Here is an 18,442-nt window from a genome sequence, read left to right on the forward strand (position 1 = left end):
CAGTTATGAGCACTGTAAACACCTTGCGCATTATCCTGCAGTATATGCAGCTCCAGAATCTGCAAAAGCAGGCAAGGAGGCGACGGCAGTGCGGTGACGAGAGTGATGAGGACATGGACACAGACTTCTCTCAAAGCACGGGCCCTGGCAATTTGGACATCATGGTGGTAATGGGGCAGGTTCATGCCGTGGAACGCCGATTCTGGGCCCGGGAAACAAGCACACACTGGTGGGACTGCATAGTGTTGCAGGTCTGGGAGGATTCCCAGTGGCTGCGAAACTTTCATGGAACTTTGTGACTTGCTTTCCCCTGCCCTGAAGCGCAAGAATACCAAGATGAGAGCAGCCCTCACAGTTCACAAGCGAGTGGCGATAGCCCTCTGGAAGCTTGCAATGCCCGACAGCTACCGATAAGTCGGGAATCAATTTGGAGTGGGCAAATCTACTGTGGGGGCTGCTGTGATCCAAGTAGCCAACGCAATCACTGAGCTGCTGCTAGCAAGGGTAGTGACTCTGGGAAATGTGCAGGTCATAGTGGATGGCTTTGCTGTAATGGGATTCCCTAACTTTGGTGGGGCAATAGACAGAACACATATTCCCTCGTCGGGGAGGAGTACAGAAATCGATTTTAAGACCTCTTTACGTCAACAAAAATGGCTTCGTCGTGTGGACGGGTGCAGGGTTAAATTGATCTAATGCTTCTAAATTCGACCTAAACTCGTAGTGTAGACCAGGGTTGTGCCTGAACTGCAAGGAATATAATCCCGGTAGATGCTGAGAGCATTCTAATTAACATTTTGGCTATTTTCATATATTCACTGTTCGCGTGGAAAGACTGAAAAGTTTTTGTCAGTACATGAGACAAGAATATCAGAATATCCTGGGATTCATTAATGTCAGATGGCTGTAGATTTTACCTGCTTTAAAGAGGATCCTTCAATTTTATGAGTCATTTTTCTTGTCAAAGGAAAAGTGACCATTAGTTCTTCACAAAATATTTAAAGACCCATGTACTGAACTCTGGCTTGCTTTTATCCATGCAAACATGACACTTTTTCATGACACAATCAAATCACTTGAGGGAGATGATCACTATGCAGTAAAGTCAGAGAATATTTTAAACAATCTCAAAAAGAAGCTGGTTACAAGGTGTAAAGAAAACGTTGTGCCTCTTTTAAGAGAAAACTACTTAGAGACCTAGAAGAAGTGGGGATTGTGACACATCAGTGCTATCTTAATGTGTCAAGATCTTTCTTCAATACAGGCATAAAATACATATGTGCATGGGGAAAGCATACAGATGATTTGAAGTGCCTGCTTTTAAAGAAAACTCCTTTAAGATCCAAGACTGAAAAAGCAGTTGAGTTACTGCAGAGGAAATACCCCAATGTGACAATTAACAAGGATGAACTATTTGATGAAAACAACGAGGTGTCCGGTGGCACCTTAAAGACTAACAGATTTATTTGGGCATAAGCTTTCGTGGGTAAAAGACCCCACTTCTTCAGGTGAATTTATCAAAAAGTGGGGTTTTTTACCCACGAAAGCTTATGCCCAAATAAATCTGTTAGTCTTTAAGGTGCCACCGGACTTGTTGTTTTTGACTAACACAGCTATCCCTCCGATGTTTGATGAAGTAACTCTGTTAAATGAGTTTGTGACAGGGAAACTATGTGAATGCAATGACACAACTACAATGATCATAGTGTGTGGCAGATGGGATGAAGTAATCAAGCATTGTAGGGAATCCTCAGTACCACATGCAAATATAAAAAAAAATGGCAGAACTGATCCTGTGCCTGCCTGGCAGTAATGCTTCAGTCGAAATGATATTTTCTGTCATGAATGACCTGTGGACAGGAGAAAAATCCAGATACAAGGTTGAAACTGTGAAAGCCATTCTCAAGTTACTGTCAAAACAAACTTCACTTTGATCTGGAGGTTAATCATAGAATCATAGAATATCAGGGTTGGAAGGGCCCTCAGGAGGTCATGTAGTCCACCCCCCTACTCAAAGCAGGACCATTCCCAACTAAATCATCCCAGCCAGGGCTTTGTCAAGCTTGACCTTAAAAACCTCTAAGGAAGGAGGCGGATTCCACTAGCAGAAGCAACAAGTCATCATGCAACACAGAGATAACACAGCATTAATTGATAAGCCTGTCAAAAATAAATGATATTGGCATTGGTGCAAAGAAAGAGATTCTTTAAATAGGCCATTTGGACAGTGGGTACGGAAAACTGATGTTGAATAATGTTTTTGTATTGTTTATAACCAGTGTTTGAATGAGCTTCTTTAGTGTGACATCACATCCAAACTGATTACATGCATATTTGTTTTGTATTTGTAGTGTATATGTGCAACTGCTAAAATATAAGCTGCTAAATTAATTTGCCTCCCTATGCTCTGCAACTTACATTTTCAGTCTTGGCTTCTTTGCTGTGCTCCCACCTCTGTGTGTCCCTGGATTTGGTTTACAAAATGTGGTGGTCACCTTACCACATTTTGAAACTTGGGGATACGCAAGACAAATCAGACTACTGAAAGTAGGGTGACCAGATGTCTCAATTTTATAGGCACAGTCCCGATTTTGGGGGCTTTTTCTTATATAGGCACCTATTATCCACCACCCTCTGTCCCGATTTTTTACACTTGCTATCTGGTCACCTTAACTGAAAGGGTACAGTAGCCTGGAAAGGCTGAGAGCTACTGCTCTAGGGCTCTCTCTGGCTCTGATTCATTCAATCTGGAGATTTCTCCTTGTTCAGGTTCTTTCTGGATCCCTTTCGGGGGGGAGCACAGGGAGGAGGTTTCCTCAAATTCTACCACAAGAGGGCTCTGGCTATTGCTTGGAGGGGAGGCTACTCTATGTCTGGCTGCTAAGGATACTGGGGTTGGACTTCCTGGGTCAGACTCTGCTGCTGCCGCCTCCATTGTGAGCCAGGAGCCCGCGCTGATCAGCTGCCGCTACCCGGAGGGGTGTGTGGGGGGAGAGCCCTTCCCTAGCGCCCCTCTGTGCCTAGCCGGGGGCGACTTTCTCCGGTGGCTGGAACCAGCCCCTGGGGCAGCCCCGGGCTCTGCCGACACCAGCTCCTGAGCCGCAGACTCCAGGTGATGGGAGAGACCCGGGGAAAAGGGCTGGGGCCGGGCAGGAAAGTGACTCTGCACCAACGGCCCCTCCTCGCCCCAGCTCTGCTCCCGGGCGGGGTCTGCGAGTCCCAGAGCTGCTGCCCTTCCTGACCCCCCCAGGCTCTGCTCCCCTGAGCGCCTGCAGGAGCCGAGCCAGCTCCGGGATTGTGAACGCCCCGGGCCGGGACAGGGACCGAGTCTCCCAGCCCGAGGGGAGGGGAGAGGGGGAAGGAGGGAGAGAACAAAATGTCAGGAGGGATCAATACTCCCATTCAGGGCAAGATTTTCAAAAGTGCTCAACTGCCAACATCTCCCCATAGAGAACATTGGAGAATGCCCCTTATGAAGAACAATGGAGAGTGCCCCCTCCCTATGGAGAATAGTGAGAGTTGCTGAGGGCTGAGCTCTTGAAAATCTTACAGAGAACTGAAGAAATGATAGACGGTCTGAGGCTGTGGCTTTGCTGCCAACATAGGGGGTGTTTTTACAGCGGGAGATTCCTGCTGTAAAATCTTAGTGGAGAAATTGCTCTAATTTTTACCATGATGTAGCTAAGCAAGGACAAACCCAGGAGTGTTGACCCCAACAAGCTATATTGTGGTAAAAATCTGGCTGCACCCTGTCTCCACTGGCATTTTACCAAGAATTGGCTGTCATTTGTTATCGTGTAAAAAAACTAAAACAAAACCCCTCTTCTGGCAGTAGAGACAGCCTACCAAAGGCGGGGGGGAGGTTCCCAGCACCCAGACCTGCCTAGATCCCTTTCCTGAAGCATCCCTGGGCAGATTCATTTTCCTGGGAACAGGGCAAGGAGCAGAGAGAGAAAGCCAGCTCCTAACAATGCCAAGGAGTATCCCCCAAAGCTGCTCCTTTGAGTCTGCTTTTTATGATTATTATTGTTCTTTTCAGGCACACAAAAGTAGCCTGGGCTTTTTGCAGAAAGAAGTGTATGTATGTAGTCCACAGCAAATTCATATATTCTACGGCCAGAAGGGACCATTTTGATCATCTAGGCTGATCTCTTTCAAAACACAGGTCAGAGAATTTCACCTAGTGTTTCCTGCATCAAGCCCAATACCTTGTGGCTGAGCTAGAGCAGATCTTTTAGTGAGACATCCGATCTTAGCTGAAAGACTCCAAGTGATGGAGAATTCACCACATCCATCCAATGAGCTGTTCCAAGGATTAATTATCCTCATTGTTAAAAATTTCCACCTTTTCCCCTGAGTTTGTCTAGCTCCAGCTTATAGCCATTGGATCTTGTTCTGTCTTTATTTGCTAAATGAAAGATTCTTACTCTATCAAAAATGTCTTCCTTTGTAGATACTTAAAGACAGTGATCACATTGCCGCTTAATCTTCTTTTGGATGTGTTAAATAGATTGAGTTTCTGAAGTCAGGTTTTCCAGGCCTCAAATGATTCTCCTCTGAATTCTCCAGTTTCCCAATAGCCTTTTAAAAAGTGTGGATACCAGAATCAGATACAGAATTCTTCTAATGATTTCACCAATGTTTTATACAGACAATATACCACCTCCCTACTCTATATTCCCCTGCTCATACGTCCAAGGATCATATTGGATCTCTTAGCCACAGCATCACACTGGGAGCTCATGTTTAGCTGGGTTCCACCATGACCCCAAAGTCCTTTTCAGAGTTACTGCTTTCCAGGGTACAGTCCCTCATTCTGTAAGCATGACCTACATTTGTTCTTAGATGTATAACCTTACCTTTGACTGTATTAAAACAAATGCGTTTCAGATGAGCTCATCTTACCAAGAGCTCCCATTTGCTCTACAATACTGACCTATCATTATCATTTTTACTAGTCTAATAATTTTTGAGTCATACTTTACCAGCAATGACTTTATAATGACTTCCTTTATCACCCAACTTGTAATCTCCTCTAAAATATCAAGTTTGTTTGACAAGATCTGTTTTCCATCAAACCATGTTGATTGGCATTATGTTACCATCTTCTAATTTTTTACTGAGTGGGTCCTGTATTCATTCCATTGTTCCATTCTATTACCAACAGGGTAATACATTACCCAGGTCAACCCATTTGCCCAATCTTGCAAACATTTTTGTATGTAAATAATTGCTCATGAAAATAATAACATCAATCCTATAAGTTAAGTTTTTCGCCTGCTTAATTGCATGCAGGATTGGGTCCAATGTTCAGATCTGACACAAATGAGGGTCATGGCAGAAGCAATGCGGGACAGAAGGAACAAGTGGAACTGTAATGAGTTCAGGGGATGACTCAGTAAGGCATGGGTGCATCTTGGTGATGATATTATATCAGTTTATTTTTAATATCTAAAGAATGGATACAATTTTCAAAAGCACCATAGGCATTTAGGAGCCTTTCAATAGGAGTTAGGCATCTAACCTGTTTATGCCCCCAGGGAGCTTTTCAAAGGCATCTATTGGCATCTTTAGGCTCCTAAATACCTTTGAAAATCTGTCCCTTAAATGCTTTTGCAAGTTGGAGTTAGGCCCACTGGAAAATCGTAGAAATGTGGGGTGGGAGGGACCTTGAGAGGTCATCTAGTCCAGTCCCTTGCACTGAGGCAGGACTAAGTATTATATACACCATCCCTGACAGGTATTTGTCTAACCTGTTCTTAAAAACCTCCAATGACAGAGATTCCTCAACCTCCCTAGGTAATTTATTTCAGTGCTTAAAATGTTCCCCTCGGTAAATAGAAGAGCTGATTTTTGGAGGTGCTGAGCACCCACACCTTGTAGCATTATTATTTGTCCTGCGGGAGAGCCTAGAATCCAGTTCTGTTGTGCTGAGCATTGTACAAATAGACAGTTGCTGCACCTAACAGCTTATACAATCAAATGCAACAAACTGATGGGAAGCACAAAGGAACAGTTAGGCAATTGTGATCAGTGTGATAAAGAGTGGTCATAGCTCACCATTACTAAGATGTTTATAGGGATGATGGCAAAGGAGAGTATTGGAAGAGGGACAGTGTAGTGGCTTTGCTAGGTCCATGATGTTGTCATGAATTTAGGGCTCATGAAAGGTGAGGGTTTTTTATTGTAGTAAATTCAAAGATATTCTGTCAATGGGTGTTGATTTTCTGTTCCCCTTCTGAGGTTCCCTTTCCCCCCCCCCCCCAGCACAGGCAATGACTCATCTCTGGATTCTCTCTCTATCCCAGCTGTGAGTGACAAGAAGGAGAACAGTCTGAGATGGAGGAACCATACAAGATGTCTCTGACAAGATCCAAAGGCAATGTTTCTGAGAGCCCTGAGCAGGAAAAATCCCCTAGGAGTCCAGGCGAATCAGAAACACAGCAGCAAAACACTCCAGAGGAAAGTAAATCTGCTCACAGTGGGCGAGGTGTGAGGAAGCGCAAAGGCACCATCGTCCGCCGGAGAACATTCATGGGGGAGAGGCCCAACATCTGCATTGAGTGCGGGAAAAGCTTCCTTCAGAGCTCAGACCTTATTAACCATCGGCGAATCCACACAGGGGAGAAACCCTATAAATGCATTGACTGCGGGAAAAGCTTCAGCGTCAGCTCAAACCTCATCCGACACCAGAGAACCCACACAGGAGAGAAACCCTATAACTGCCCCGACTGTGGGAAAAACTTCACGGACAAGTCGACCCTGACCCAGCACCAGCGCGTCCATACAGGTGAGAAGCCCTATAAATGCATAGACTGTGGGAAGAGCTTCAGCCGCAGCTCCCACCACAAGAGGCATCTGAGGAGCCCTCCAGGGAAGAGGCAGGGTAAATGCACCCACCGGGAAAGCACTACTGTTGGGAAGGTTAAAGAAACCAAAGCATCAAAGAAGAGAACCTCGACCGTTGAGATCCCCAACACTTGTGCTGAATGCTGGCAAAGCTTCAGCCAGAACTCGGACCTGGTCAAACACATGAGGATCCACACAGGAGAGAAACCCTATGAGTGTCCCGACTGCGGAAAAAGATTCAATGTCAGCTCAAACCTGATCAGACACCAGAGGATCCACACAGGAGAGAAACCCTACACGTGCTCTGACTGTGGGAAAAGCTTCACTGACAAATCCACTCTGACCCAGCACTACCGGATCCACACGGGAGAGAAACCCTATATATGCACTTATTGTGGGAAAAGCTTTAGTCATAGCTCCCACCACAAAAGACATGAAAAAATCCACAAGGGAAGGAACTCGGTGTCCTTCCTGCCATTGTGGCCCTACCCCACTCAAACGTTCTAAAGAACGGGGTGCATACTAAAGAGCCAGAAGGCAGATTGGTGTGAATTATAGAGAGAGAGAAAGTGAGCACTGTGTGACCTGGAAAGTAGGAACTGCTACACGTCATCAGACCGGCAGTCAAACTTCTCCAGTCCCATTTCCAAAAGTGGCTATTAACCACATACCTCAAAGGACGGTGTGAAACTCCTATAAGGGACAATTTTGCAATAACATGTCCATGGGGGGAAAGTGGCTGCCTGTTCCCAGGCTGTTAATTGGTTGGCTTATGTCCTCAATATAAAGATCCCTTAGAAACCTTTATCCTAGCCATGGTAACTGTTGATGATATTTTTTATCATTCCCATAGATGTGTCTAATTCCCTTTTTTTGGAATCCTACTCTTGTTCTCCATAACATCTTGTGGCGGTGAGTTCAACATGCATTGTGTAAATAGTATTTCTTGTTGTCAGTTTTAAATTAGTATCCATTATTTCACTGGGCATCTCCTTTTTCTTGTACTATGAGAGAGGGCGAGTGGGGAACCCAATTTACTGGTACTTTCTCTCTGCTGTTTATACACCTAAATCACGTGCCCTCTTTTTCATCATCTCTCTAGACTAAATAGTTCCAGTCTTTTCGTCCTCTTCCCATACAGAAGTCTCTCCTGCCCTCTAACAATTGTTGTCTCCTGTCTCTGAACCCCCTCTAATTCTGCTATATCTTTTTGAGATGGGATGACCAGATCTGAATGCAGTATTCCTGGTTTGGGTGTCCCATCAATTTATATAGTGGCATTAGAATATTCAGTATTATTTTCTAACCAAATGTTTATCCATACTTTATTTTTTATCCACTATTGCGCATTGTCTAGAGGTTTTCACTGATGTGTCTAGTATGACTCCTGCATCTCTTTCCTTAGTTGTTGCACTTAATTTAGATCCTAGCTGTGTGTAAGAGTAGATGATATTGTCCCTTTTAATGGGCCACATGGTGCCAGCAACTTCCAAACAGAACTCTCTCTTTGAAGTGAAGAGGTAGATTAAATATATACCTATATTGGCTGAGACTTTCAAAGCAGCCTAAGGAGTTTGGATGCCCTGGGTATAGTTTTCAAAAGCTCCTAAGTGATTTGTAATGGTATTTAGGCATTGTTCTGCTCAGCATTGCAACACCTAAGTCTCATTTTCAAAGTTGACTTAAGCACTTAGGAGCCTAATTCCCACTAAAAGTCAAAGAAAAGTTGTTCTACATCACTTAAGGCCAGATTTTCAAAGGTCTTTAGGCACCTAGACATGCAGATAGGTGTCTAGTGGGATTTTCAAAAGTGCTTAAGTGCCTAACTCCCATTGAAATACCCCCTCAAATCAATGGGTGTTAGGCATGTAGGCAATTGTGAAAATCCCTTTAGATGCCTAAATAACTTTAAAAATCTAGCCCTTAGGCACTTTTGAAAATTTTACCCCCAATTTCCAGAGCTGGGTGTCCAAATCCCTTTGGATGGTTTTGAAAAATCTCAGCTGACCTCTGTCAATCATAAGGTTTTTTCATAGTATTTAAACACTTCCCAGGAAAATTAAATCTGATTTTAAACTGATGGCATGATATGGCTCAAAGTGCATTGTGATGCATTTACCTGCACTGAATTCCATCTGCTGTCATGTTGTCTAGTTCATCTAACATTGTTAGGTCCCCTGTGAAGTAACTCAGCCTTCTTTATACACAAAGTACTGCTGTATTCTCTGCAAATTTTGCCACCTCCGTTTTCATATTAAACACTGGCCCTAGGCATGGGCATAGTTTGGATGGTTGTCCCCAAAACTGCAAGCCTCGGGCAAGTGTGGAATTTACCCCCCCCCCCCCCAAGCACAGCCCCATTGGCCTGACTGAAGCTGCCCCCCACGAATATAAAAGTCAAACTGTGACCAGATATCCCAATTTTATCAGGACTGTCCTCATTATTACAGGCTTTGTCTTATGTAGGATCCTATTTAACCCCCCACATGCCCATTACTACTCCCCTGTCCTGATTTTTCACACTTGCTATCTGGTCACCTTAACTAGTCCTAATACAGGACTCTGAAGGCACCCCACTGTTAACCTCCTACCATATTGAAAAAATTACTATTTATCCTTTTTGTTTTCTGCCTCTTAGACAGTTTCCAATCCATAACAGTACATTTTTTGTTCATCCTGTGACTACTTGGCTGCCTTAAGAGCCTCTGCTGAGGGACTTTGTCAAAAGGTTTTTTTGAAAGTCTAAATAAATTAGATAAATGAGAACCAGTTTGTATATTAGTTTTTGTTAATAAATGATCAAAGCATGCCTCTAGATCAGGGAGACATGATTTTTGCTTTGCAGAAGCTGTGCAGGTTAGTCCCAATCATGGGGTGTTTTATGACTCTCTGTCTTTAGAGTTTGGCCTGAAGTGGACAAGTTGCCCCAACCTGCCAACTCATGCGTTTGCAGCCCTGGCAGGCCTTCCTGCGTCTCAAATAAAATCTCATGCATGATTAGGGTGACCAGACAGCAAATGTGAAAAATCGGGACGGGGGTGGGGGGGTAATAGGAGCCTATATAATAAAAAGACCCAAAAATCGGGACTGTCCCTATAAAATCAGGACATCTGGTCACCCTATGCATGATATGCTTGAGTGGGACTTGCACACAAAACACCACTTGGCCTAGGAGAAGGTACACTTGTGAGCCAGGTGACTAAATTCTATGCTCATTTCTGTTGCAGAGTCATATTATTATTTCTGTAGTTCACAACCTGACTGACTAAGCTAGGTCTCTACCTGGAAATAGATCCGAGATCCCTACAATGCCAGATCCAAGTTTCATACCTTTACCAGTGATGTCTTTCAGAATACATATGCCATATCTATGTACTTGGCTACCTGTCTGTAACCCCAGTTCTGAACACATTTTTCTGCCAAACCCAGGAGCCCTGATTCTCAACATTCCACTGTTGTATCACAAATAATTATATAACCCATTGGCAAAGTGTATGTTGTATCTCTCTCTAGGAGGTGGTCCACGTAGAGGATAAAGCCTGGATTCAGAAAGGAGCAAGGGGACTTGAGCCTGGGTCACCCACCTCAAAAACACCAGGCTACAGAGTCATTCTCTCTCTCTCTCTCTCTCTCTATGGCCCCATGACTCATTATTTATAAACAGTGGAACAGGAGAAATTGAGGGAGCCCCACACCAGAATATCCCATAGCTCAGTGGTTAGCACTTTCCTGAGAGGTAGGTGCTGTGACCCAGAGTTCGGCTAGGCTATTCCTACTGTGAAGAAAGGTGGAGGCAAAACAACACCATAGAGATAACATTACATTTTAAACTTTATAAAGGCAAAACAATCGAATAGAAAGTAACATCAAATATTCAGTTAGGAAAATGTTAAACTGTAAATCACCATTCACAATAAAAGAAGTTTTTCAACAACATGCTGTGTGACCCCGGGAGGGAATCAGTTCCTCCTCTCTCTGGCTGCAAAGTCCAGCTTCACCCCAGTTGTCCCACCTTTGCCTCTCTGCAGCTTGTGATGCTCCTTTGATGACTGCATCTCTTTCCAACGAATGTCAGCTTCTCACCCAGCGATCCACACCTAGGCACTAAAGTATATTCCCTCTGTCAGTGTCCCAATGGGCAACCTCACCGATCATACGCTCTGTGTCCCTCACCACCAGGCTCCTTGCACACAGCCCTTCGAGGGCCAGCTTTCCCCTCCCCAGCAAATTCCATTTTTACCCAACACATCCTCTTTTCGGCGCTTTCTCTGCCTTTTTTCTGGTAGATCCTGAGCCGCCTCCTCCCCACTCAAGCTGCCCTCTTCTTGTCTGCTCCTCTCTCCAGGACATCATTTTATGCTGCTGCACCAAATGCTAGTGCCAGGGCCATAGTTATTACCTGGGAGACCCTTGTTCAAATTATTTCCCCCCCACAGGCAGAGGGGGTAAGTGAACCTGGGTCTCCCACATCCCGGCTGAGTCCTCTAACCACTGGGTTAAGGGGTTTCAAGCTGGATGTCCACATTTTGAATGGTTCCCGGTTTGGTAGGTGGCCTCTGAGCACACCTACCAGACCTGGCCCTACAGACAAGATAGGTGTTCACTCACCTGTCTTCCCCAGTTCATGGATTGTTCTGGGCCTTAGGTGGAGATAAGTGCCTAGAGGCAGGCAGCAGTGTGTATGCTCAGAGGCAGAAACATAGGCACCTAGGGAACTTTTACCCTGAAAACTTAGATGGGGTAAGTTGCGGTGCTTGCAGGAAGTGGAGTGGGGTTTGTGGATCACAGTGGAGCCTAAACTTGGGATGTAGATGCCTAGCAGCCTGCTTCTGCTACCAGTTGCTCCATTAGCTCAAGAAGAAATCCAGGCCGTGGATCTGCATGGCCTCAGCCCAAATCCTCCTGAGGGAAAACACAGTCTGTGATCATGCAGTGACAGAATGTATTATAATGCACCTGCACAAGGAGCAGGGTGAAGGTTGCATGGGGACCTCTCAGAAGTTTACAGTTACATTATTTATTTAACATTTAGACTGCGATAGAGCCTAGAAGCCTCATCCAGGTCCGATCTCCACTGTGCCGGGTGGTGTACAAACATACAGCTAGTGACAGTCCCTGTCCCAAAGAGCTTAGCATATAACAGGTGGATAAGAGGAACAAAGGGACCGAACTGAGGTAACAAAAATAATGGGCTATACACAATACTTTGCCAATCAGGAGTAGTAATTATATATATATGCAAATTAGCTCATTAAATAATTTGCCTAAAACATCACACATGGATCTGTACAAAAGTTGGCATCTCTGTACCACGCACCTTCCACTGGACCAGAAATGGAATATCAATTCTTGTATTTCTCTCTCCTGCCTTCTCGTCTATCTGTGCTTGTTTGTGTGTGCTGGAGAAAGCTGGACTTGACCCAACAGCTTTGTGAGTAAGCTGAGAACACTCTCGCTGAAACCCTGCAAACACTTCCAGCATTTAGCTGGGAAAAGCTGCCGTTCTTCCCCAGCAGATTTAACTTTCAGAGAGGTTTCCATCGTGCAATAACTCATGAGCTAAAGCCTTAGAGAGTAAGAAAGTAGCTGGATAGAAACATAGCCCTTTGGGAGACAACTGAAGCTATGTAATTGACGCCATAAGGAGCAGGATTCCACCTCTGAAGTTTTTGTCCTAGTTTTGAGGTGCACTAACTCCTACTTAACCCATAAACCTCAACAACCCTGTAGATAGATGGTTCAGGATTGAATCAGGCAAACACACATGTTTGACACCAGTAAGTGTCTGCGATCACACAGAACATTAAAAAGCATTTACTATTGTGGATGGTGGCAAAATCACCAGAGGTGGTAACACGGTGCTAAAGATTTAGCTCCTTAAGGCCTTGTCTACACTACATGGACAATAACAGCATAGCTACAGTGCCTTAGCTATGCCAGCATTACACTGTAATGCAGATGCAGGCTATGGAAGTATTTTTTTCGGTGCTGTAGGACAACCACCTCCCTGAGTGATGGTAGCTAGATTGACAGTAGCATCTTCCATCAACCTAGCTGAGTCTACATCTGTAGTTAGGTTGGCAAAGCTAAGCAGCTGCTCACGGGTGTGGATTTTTCACACCTCTGAGGGACGTAGCTATGTTGACCTACATTTTATGTGTAGACCAGGCCTTACTTTGGTCTCTCACTGCAAGGCAAGTTTTCCCAAGGTTGAATTGTTCTTGTATCTCTTTTCTGAGATAGCTACTCTATATTCCCCTGCTCAGACATTATCAATTCTCACTTCTAAAGATCAATTCTCTGCTGCTTCCCTAAAATCATTCAGCTCCCTGATAGCAATTAACTCTCCTACCCCCTCGCAATAATTAATGAGTGCCCTCCATGATCAATTCTCCCTAATCACCCTGTGTGAATCCCCCTACTCAGTACCTCTTTGCAAGTCTCAGGACAGCTCCTGCTAAATAGGTTTCTCATCTGCTCTTTTGCCGCTTCCCCCACATTCCCACACTGTGTAGCCCCATAGAGCTATCCCGAGCTGCAGGTCTGCCAGCCCCACGGAGTTGGAGACAAACAGTACCCAGAGAGCAAACAACGCCAGAATTTCTGGCTAAGAGGTTGACTTGTAGCAGATCTGATCTGAAGATCTCACAAGAAATCTCCAACCCACCCACCAAGGCCATTTGCGGGTCATGGACAGCAGCAGGAGGGGGCTGGGAAGGGCTCCGGGCAGAAGCTCTGCAGTGAGACAGATAGATGCAGAGCAGCTCCAGGGTTAATTCTGCTTCCATTATTCCAACATTACAATTCAGTGTTAGAAGAAAGTGGTTATTTCTATGACTATTTACACAGAACAACCCCTGCCAGCAATCCAGTTGTCAATTGTGGTATCCTTATGGGCATTGGCCTGCATCTCCTTGGCACAACAGGTACTAAGAGTGCTGGGGCAGACGGGTCTAGGCCCAGTCATTGGACCCAGGCCACAAGTGAATTCTGGGGACAACAAATGAAAAAGTAGGGACAGGAGTGAAGATTAAAGGTTGGAAATGAGGGATCCAGAAAGGGAAACTGAGCAGAGAATCCCTGACAGCACCTACTGCTTCAAAGGTGTCTAAGGAGTCAGTGGACAGCACCCAGAGGAACTCTGCCCTGCAGCATGATCAGATGAGGGAGTGGAAATAGGCTTCTCAGTCACAGAGAACCCTTGGTCCAGAGTCCTCCTGGAGTGATGGATGGCTGTCTTGGCCAGTGCCAGAAGGAGGTTGACAAGATCTCATGACTTTGGGGGGCCGCAGATGGGTGTGAATGAATTAGGATGCGCAGGGAAGTGCAGTCAGAACCTTAGTAAGAGGTTCTGGAAGAGGAAAAGCACCTTGATGCATCTTACATAGATGTGCGCCAGGGTCTCCATCTCTGCAGAAGGGACAGGAATTAGGTGAGTTCATGAACCACGCCAGGTACATGCCTGTGCTTATGGCTCCATGGAGGGGCTGCCAACTAATATCCCTGGCGGGCTATGGAACCATAGGAGAGTAGAGGCTGGCGTTCCTCCCGCTCCTCAAGCAGCAGCAGGTCCCACCATGTGGTGTTGGGGTGGGACAGGCAGGTGAGAAAGTTGAGGGTGTGACACATGAGCATGTACAGGTATTTTCTGGGTGTGGTTCGGACACAGACTGGCTGGATGTCATGCAGCCGACTCAGGTGGCGTGTTGGGAGCAGCCGGTGAGGCTGTCGGGAGTCAGGGGTACGATGAGTTCCAGAGGGCCTGGGGTGAGAGATGGACAGGAGGCACTCTCCCAAAGGACCTGCTCAAGAAAAGTGAGAGAAGCACGAGGCAAGGCTGCCCTCACTTGGAGGGTGGGCAGCCCCATACACTGGCTGAGTGCTGTCAGGTCCATCCCCTCCCTTTGCTGCTGCGTGGGGCAACACAGTATGGGGAAGAGGTGAGCAGCCCTCAGTGGTGAAAGAACAGGTTAAGGACTATTTAGAAAAGCTGGACATGCATAAGTCCATAGGTCCAGATCTAATGCATCCAAGGATGCTGAGGGAGTTGGCTGATGTGATTGCAGAGCCATTGGCTATTATCTTTGAAAATTTGTGGTGATTGGGGGAGGTCCCGGACAATTGGAAAAAAGCAAATATAGAGCCCATATTTTAAAAAGGGAAGAAAGAGAACCCGGGGAACTACAGACCTCACTTCAGTCCCCGGCAAAATCATGAAGCAGATCCCCAAGGAATCCATTTTGAAGCACTTGGAGGAGAGGAAGGTGATCAGGAACAGTCAACATGGATTCACCAAGGGCAAGTCATGCAAGTTAAAGAAGTATGGATTGGATGAATGGACTATAAGGTGGTGTAAAGGTGTGGGACTCACTGCTGCAGTGCCTCCTGCTGGTCGTCTTGGGAATTAGCTCATTTCCAGCCTTGGAGTGCCCTCTGCAGGCCAGTGTCAGCTACCGCTTGGCCCCTGTGTCCCTCCCGGACCCAGTGCCCTGTTGTCTGGGGTGTTGCCCCCTGGCAATAACCCCTCACAGCTCTGGGACTCCCCCTCCCAGGGAAACCCCCACCCACTATCCCCACTTCGCCTCAGTCTTGGCTACTGCCCAGTCTCCATCTAGCCCCCGTTCACTGGGGCAGACTGCAGTATAAGCCACTCATCACAGGCAAAGGGGTTTGGACCTGCTGCCTCTGCCTACCCATGGGATGCCCCCTGCAACCCAGTATCTAATAGGCCTTACCAGGCCTTGGAGGTACCAGAATGTCCAGTACTCCAGGTATGCATGAGTGACTACCCTAACATGAACTAGTGCACCTTGCCCCACCACACACCCCTGGCACGGAGAGCAGGTGGGAGGGATCCCACCTGCCTCCCATCCCAGACCATCAGGCCAGAGTTCTTGGCCCAATTGATTTGGGTGGAAGAGACCGGCAAAGAGATGGCTTGGCATGGCACGCCCACCCATGATGAACACAAGGGGTGGGGACAGGAAGGAGGAGAGTCCAGGAACTCCAGTCAGGAATTTTCTGAGGCATCCTTGAAATAAAGGCCCCAGGGGCTCTCAGAATCCCTGGCTGGCAGCAGGGGCAGGTTTCTCTGCGGCTCTGTCTCTGGTCCATTTGCTCTGGAGGTTTCTCTGTGCTCAGGATGGAGAGAAGGATTCTGGCCGCATTACCCCGTGACGCATTTCTGTGCCGGTGGGGAGCGCAGGGAAAGGGTTTTCATTAAATGTTGTCGCTAGAGGGCCCTGGTTGTTGCAAAGGGAGGGAGGCGGCTGCTCTCTGCCTGTCTGCTCAGCACATCGGGGGTTGAGCTTCCTGGGTCAGACTCTGCCGCCACCTCCATTGTGAGCCGGGAGCCGGGGCTGAGCCGCCGCTGCTGCTCCCCAGCGGGGTGTGTGCGGGGAGAGCCCTTCCCTAGCGCCCCTCTGTGCCCAGCCGGGGGGGACTTTCTGCGGGGGCTGGAACCAGCCCCTGGGGCAGCCCCGGGCTCTGCCGACACCAGCCCCTGAGCCGGAGCCTGCAGGTGAGGGGAGAGACCCGGGGGAACGGGCTGGGGCCGGGCAGGAAAGTGACTCTGCACCACCGGCCCCTTCTCCCCCCAGCTCCGCTCCCGGGGGGGCGGGGGTCTGCGAGTCCCAGAGCTGCTGCTCTCCCTGCCCCCCCCCCCCCCCCCCTCTGCTTCCCTGAGCGCCTGCAGGAGCCGAGCCAGCTCCGGGATAGCGGAGCGGAGGGGAGGGGAGAGGGGGCCGGAGGGAGACAGGGACAGAGACTGGCAGGGGCAACAGGAGCAGTCAGTGGGGAAGGAGGTTCCCGGCTCCCAGCCCTGCCCAGCCCCATTCCCTGCAGCACCCCGGGGCAGATTGACTTTCCTGGGACAAGGTGTGGAGTAAAGAGCGGAAAAGCCAGTTCCTGCCTCTGCCTATTCCCCCTGCTGCTGGGGGAATGTGCTGCCCTGTGGACATGGTCAGAGGGATCCCCCAAAGCGGCTCCTTGGATTATGCTCTTTTCTAGTGTTTGAGTCAGAGAATCTATTACTAGGGTGTTAAAAATGTCTCATTGGGTTTAGTCTTGGTGCTAGGTGATGGGTTTGCACCGTAATAAAGGGACTAAGAATTTAATATTCTCTGAGTGGGTATTTCTGATGGATGCTCCATAAATACTAATACAGTCTTAAATAAATTAATTGAAGAGTTGTTTTGATTTTGCAGCTCACAATGGGGTACAACTGAATGTAAGGAGCTGAATCATTATCCAGGGAAGCCAATACGCTGAAGATGTCACCCAGGAAATCCAAGAGGACTGTGAGCCAGAGCCCTGAGCAGGACAAACCCTGTGAGAGCCAGTGCAGGCCAGAGGAGCCAGAGCCCATGGAGAAGAGACCGGTGAAACTCATCCAAGGAATTAAGAAGCGAAAGGATTTTGTGGTGCACCAGGGAACCCAGACGGAGGAGAGCCCCAACATCTGCATCGAGTGTGGGAAAAGCTTTACCCAGAACTCCAGCCTCATCAACCATCGTAGAACCCACACAGATGAGAAGCCCTACAAATGCCCTGACTGTGGGAAATGTTTCGGCGTCAGCTCCAGCCTCAGCCGGCACCAGCGCATCCACACGGGCGAGAAGCCCTACGCCTGCCCTGACTGCGGGAAGAGCTTCAGCGACAAGTCCAACCTAACCCAGCACCAGCGTGTCCACACGGGTGAGAAGCCCTACAAGTGTATTGACTGTGGGAAGAGCTTCAGCCGCAGCTCCCACAAGAAGAAGCACTTGCGGCACCTGATGGGGAAGAGGCCAGGCAAGTGCTCGTCACCGCAGCAGCGTGAGGGTGCCGTGGGGAAGGCCAAGGCCAGGAGGAAGGTGGAGGTGCTGAACACGTGCACCGAGTGCTGGCAGAGCTTCAGCCAGAATGCTGATCTCATCAAGCACATGAGGATCCACACTGGCGAGAAGCCCTTCAAATGTACTGACTGTGGGAAGAGCTTCAGTGTCAGCTCCAACCTCTTCCGGCACCAGCGCATCCACACTGGAGAGAAACCCTACACATGCTCTGACTGTGGGAAAAGCTTCACTGACAAGTCCACCCTGACCCAGCACCAGCGCATCCACACGGGCGAGAAGCCCTACATCTGCACCTTCTGTGGGAAGGGCTTCAGCCACAGCTCCCACCACAAGAGACATGAGAAAATCCACAAGGGCGAGAACCCGCTACTGACCTTCCCCACTCAAACATTCTGAACAGCTGGACATTTGAGGATCATGCAGGGATCAGTGTGGGCTCCACTATGGGGAGCTGTCTGCATGGTGGGGATTTGTCTTCTGGAGATTGCATAGATGTTCAGAACAGAAGGGACCATTAGATCATCTAGTCTGACTTCCTGCACATCACATGCCTGAGAATCTCACCCAGTAACTCCTGCGTCCAGCCCAGTAACTTGTGGTTGACTGAGAAAGTGTGTCTTAGAAAGAGGAATCCAAACTCAGTTTAAATGCTCCAGGTTATGGAGAATCCACCGCAGCCTTTGGGATCTGTTCCCAGGGTTCACTACAATCCTGTAAAATCTTACCTCTTATTTTCAGTTTGAACATTGCTGACTTCA

General features: G+C 47.5%; 1 protein-coding gene across 1 annotated transcript; it reads left to right on the plus strand.

Annotated features, from left to right (window-relative positions):
- Positions 1-2,972: 2,972 nt before the first annotated feature.
- LOC135887569 (zinc finger protein OZF-like) lies at positions 2,973-18,080 on the plus strand. The gene is made up of 4 exons (XM_065415295.1): positions 2,973-3,112; positions 6,309-7,311; positions 17,295-17,617; positions 17,777-18,080. Exons 2-4 carry the CDS (start codon positions 6,340-6,342, stop codon positions 18,078-18,080), a joined length of 1,599 nt encoding a protein of 532 aa, XP_065271367.1. The 5' UTR covers positions 2,973-3,112; positions 6,309-6,339.
- Positions 18,081-18,442: the final 362 nt, after the last annotated feature.

Source organism: Emys orbicularis, chromosome 13 (assembly GCF_028017835.1).
Source record: "Emys orbicularis isolate rEmyOrb1 chromosome 13, rEmyOrb1.hap1, whole genome shotgun sequence".
Taxonomy (NCBI): Eukaryota; Metazoa; Chordata; order Testudines; family Emydidae; genus Emys; species Emys orbicularis.

Coding starts and splice junctions, on each gene's coding strand:
- LOC135887569 (XM_065415295.1), top strand. CDS start 6,340: ATGGAGGAACCATACAAGATGTCTCTGACAAGATCCAAAGGCAATGTT. Junction 7,312..17,294: donor TCCACAAGGGAAGGAACTCG/GTGTCCTTCCTG, acceptor ACCCAGACGGAG/GAGAGCCCCAACATCTGCAT. Junction 17,618..17,776: donor CACAAGAAGAAGCACTTGCG/GCACCTGATGGG, acceptor CAAGCACATGAG/GATCCACACTGGCGAGAAGC.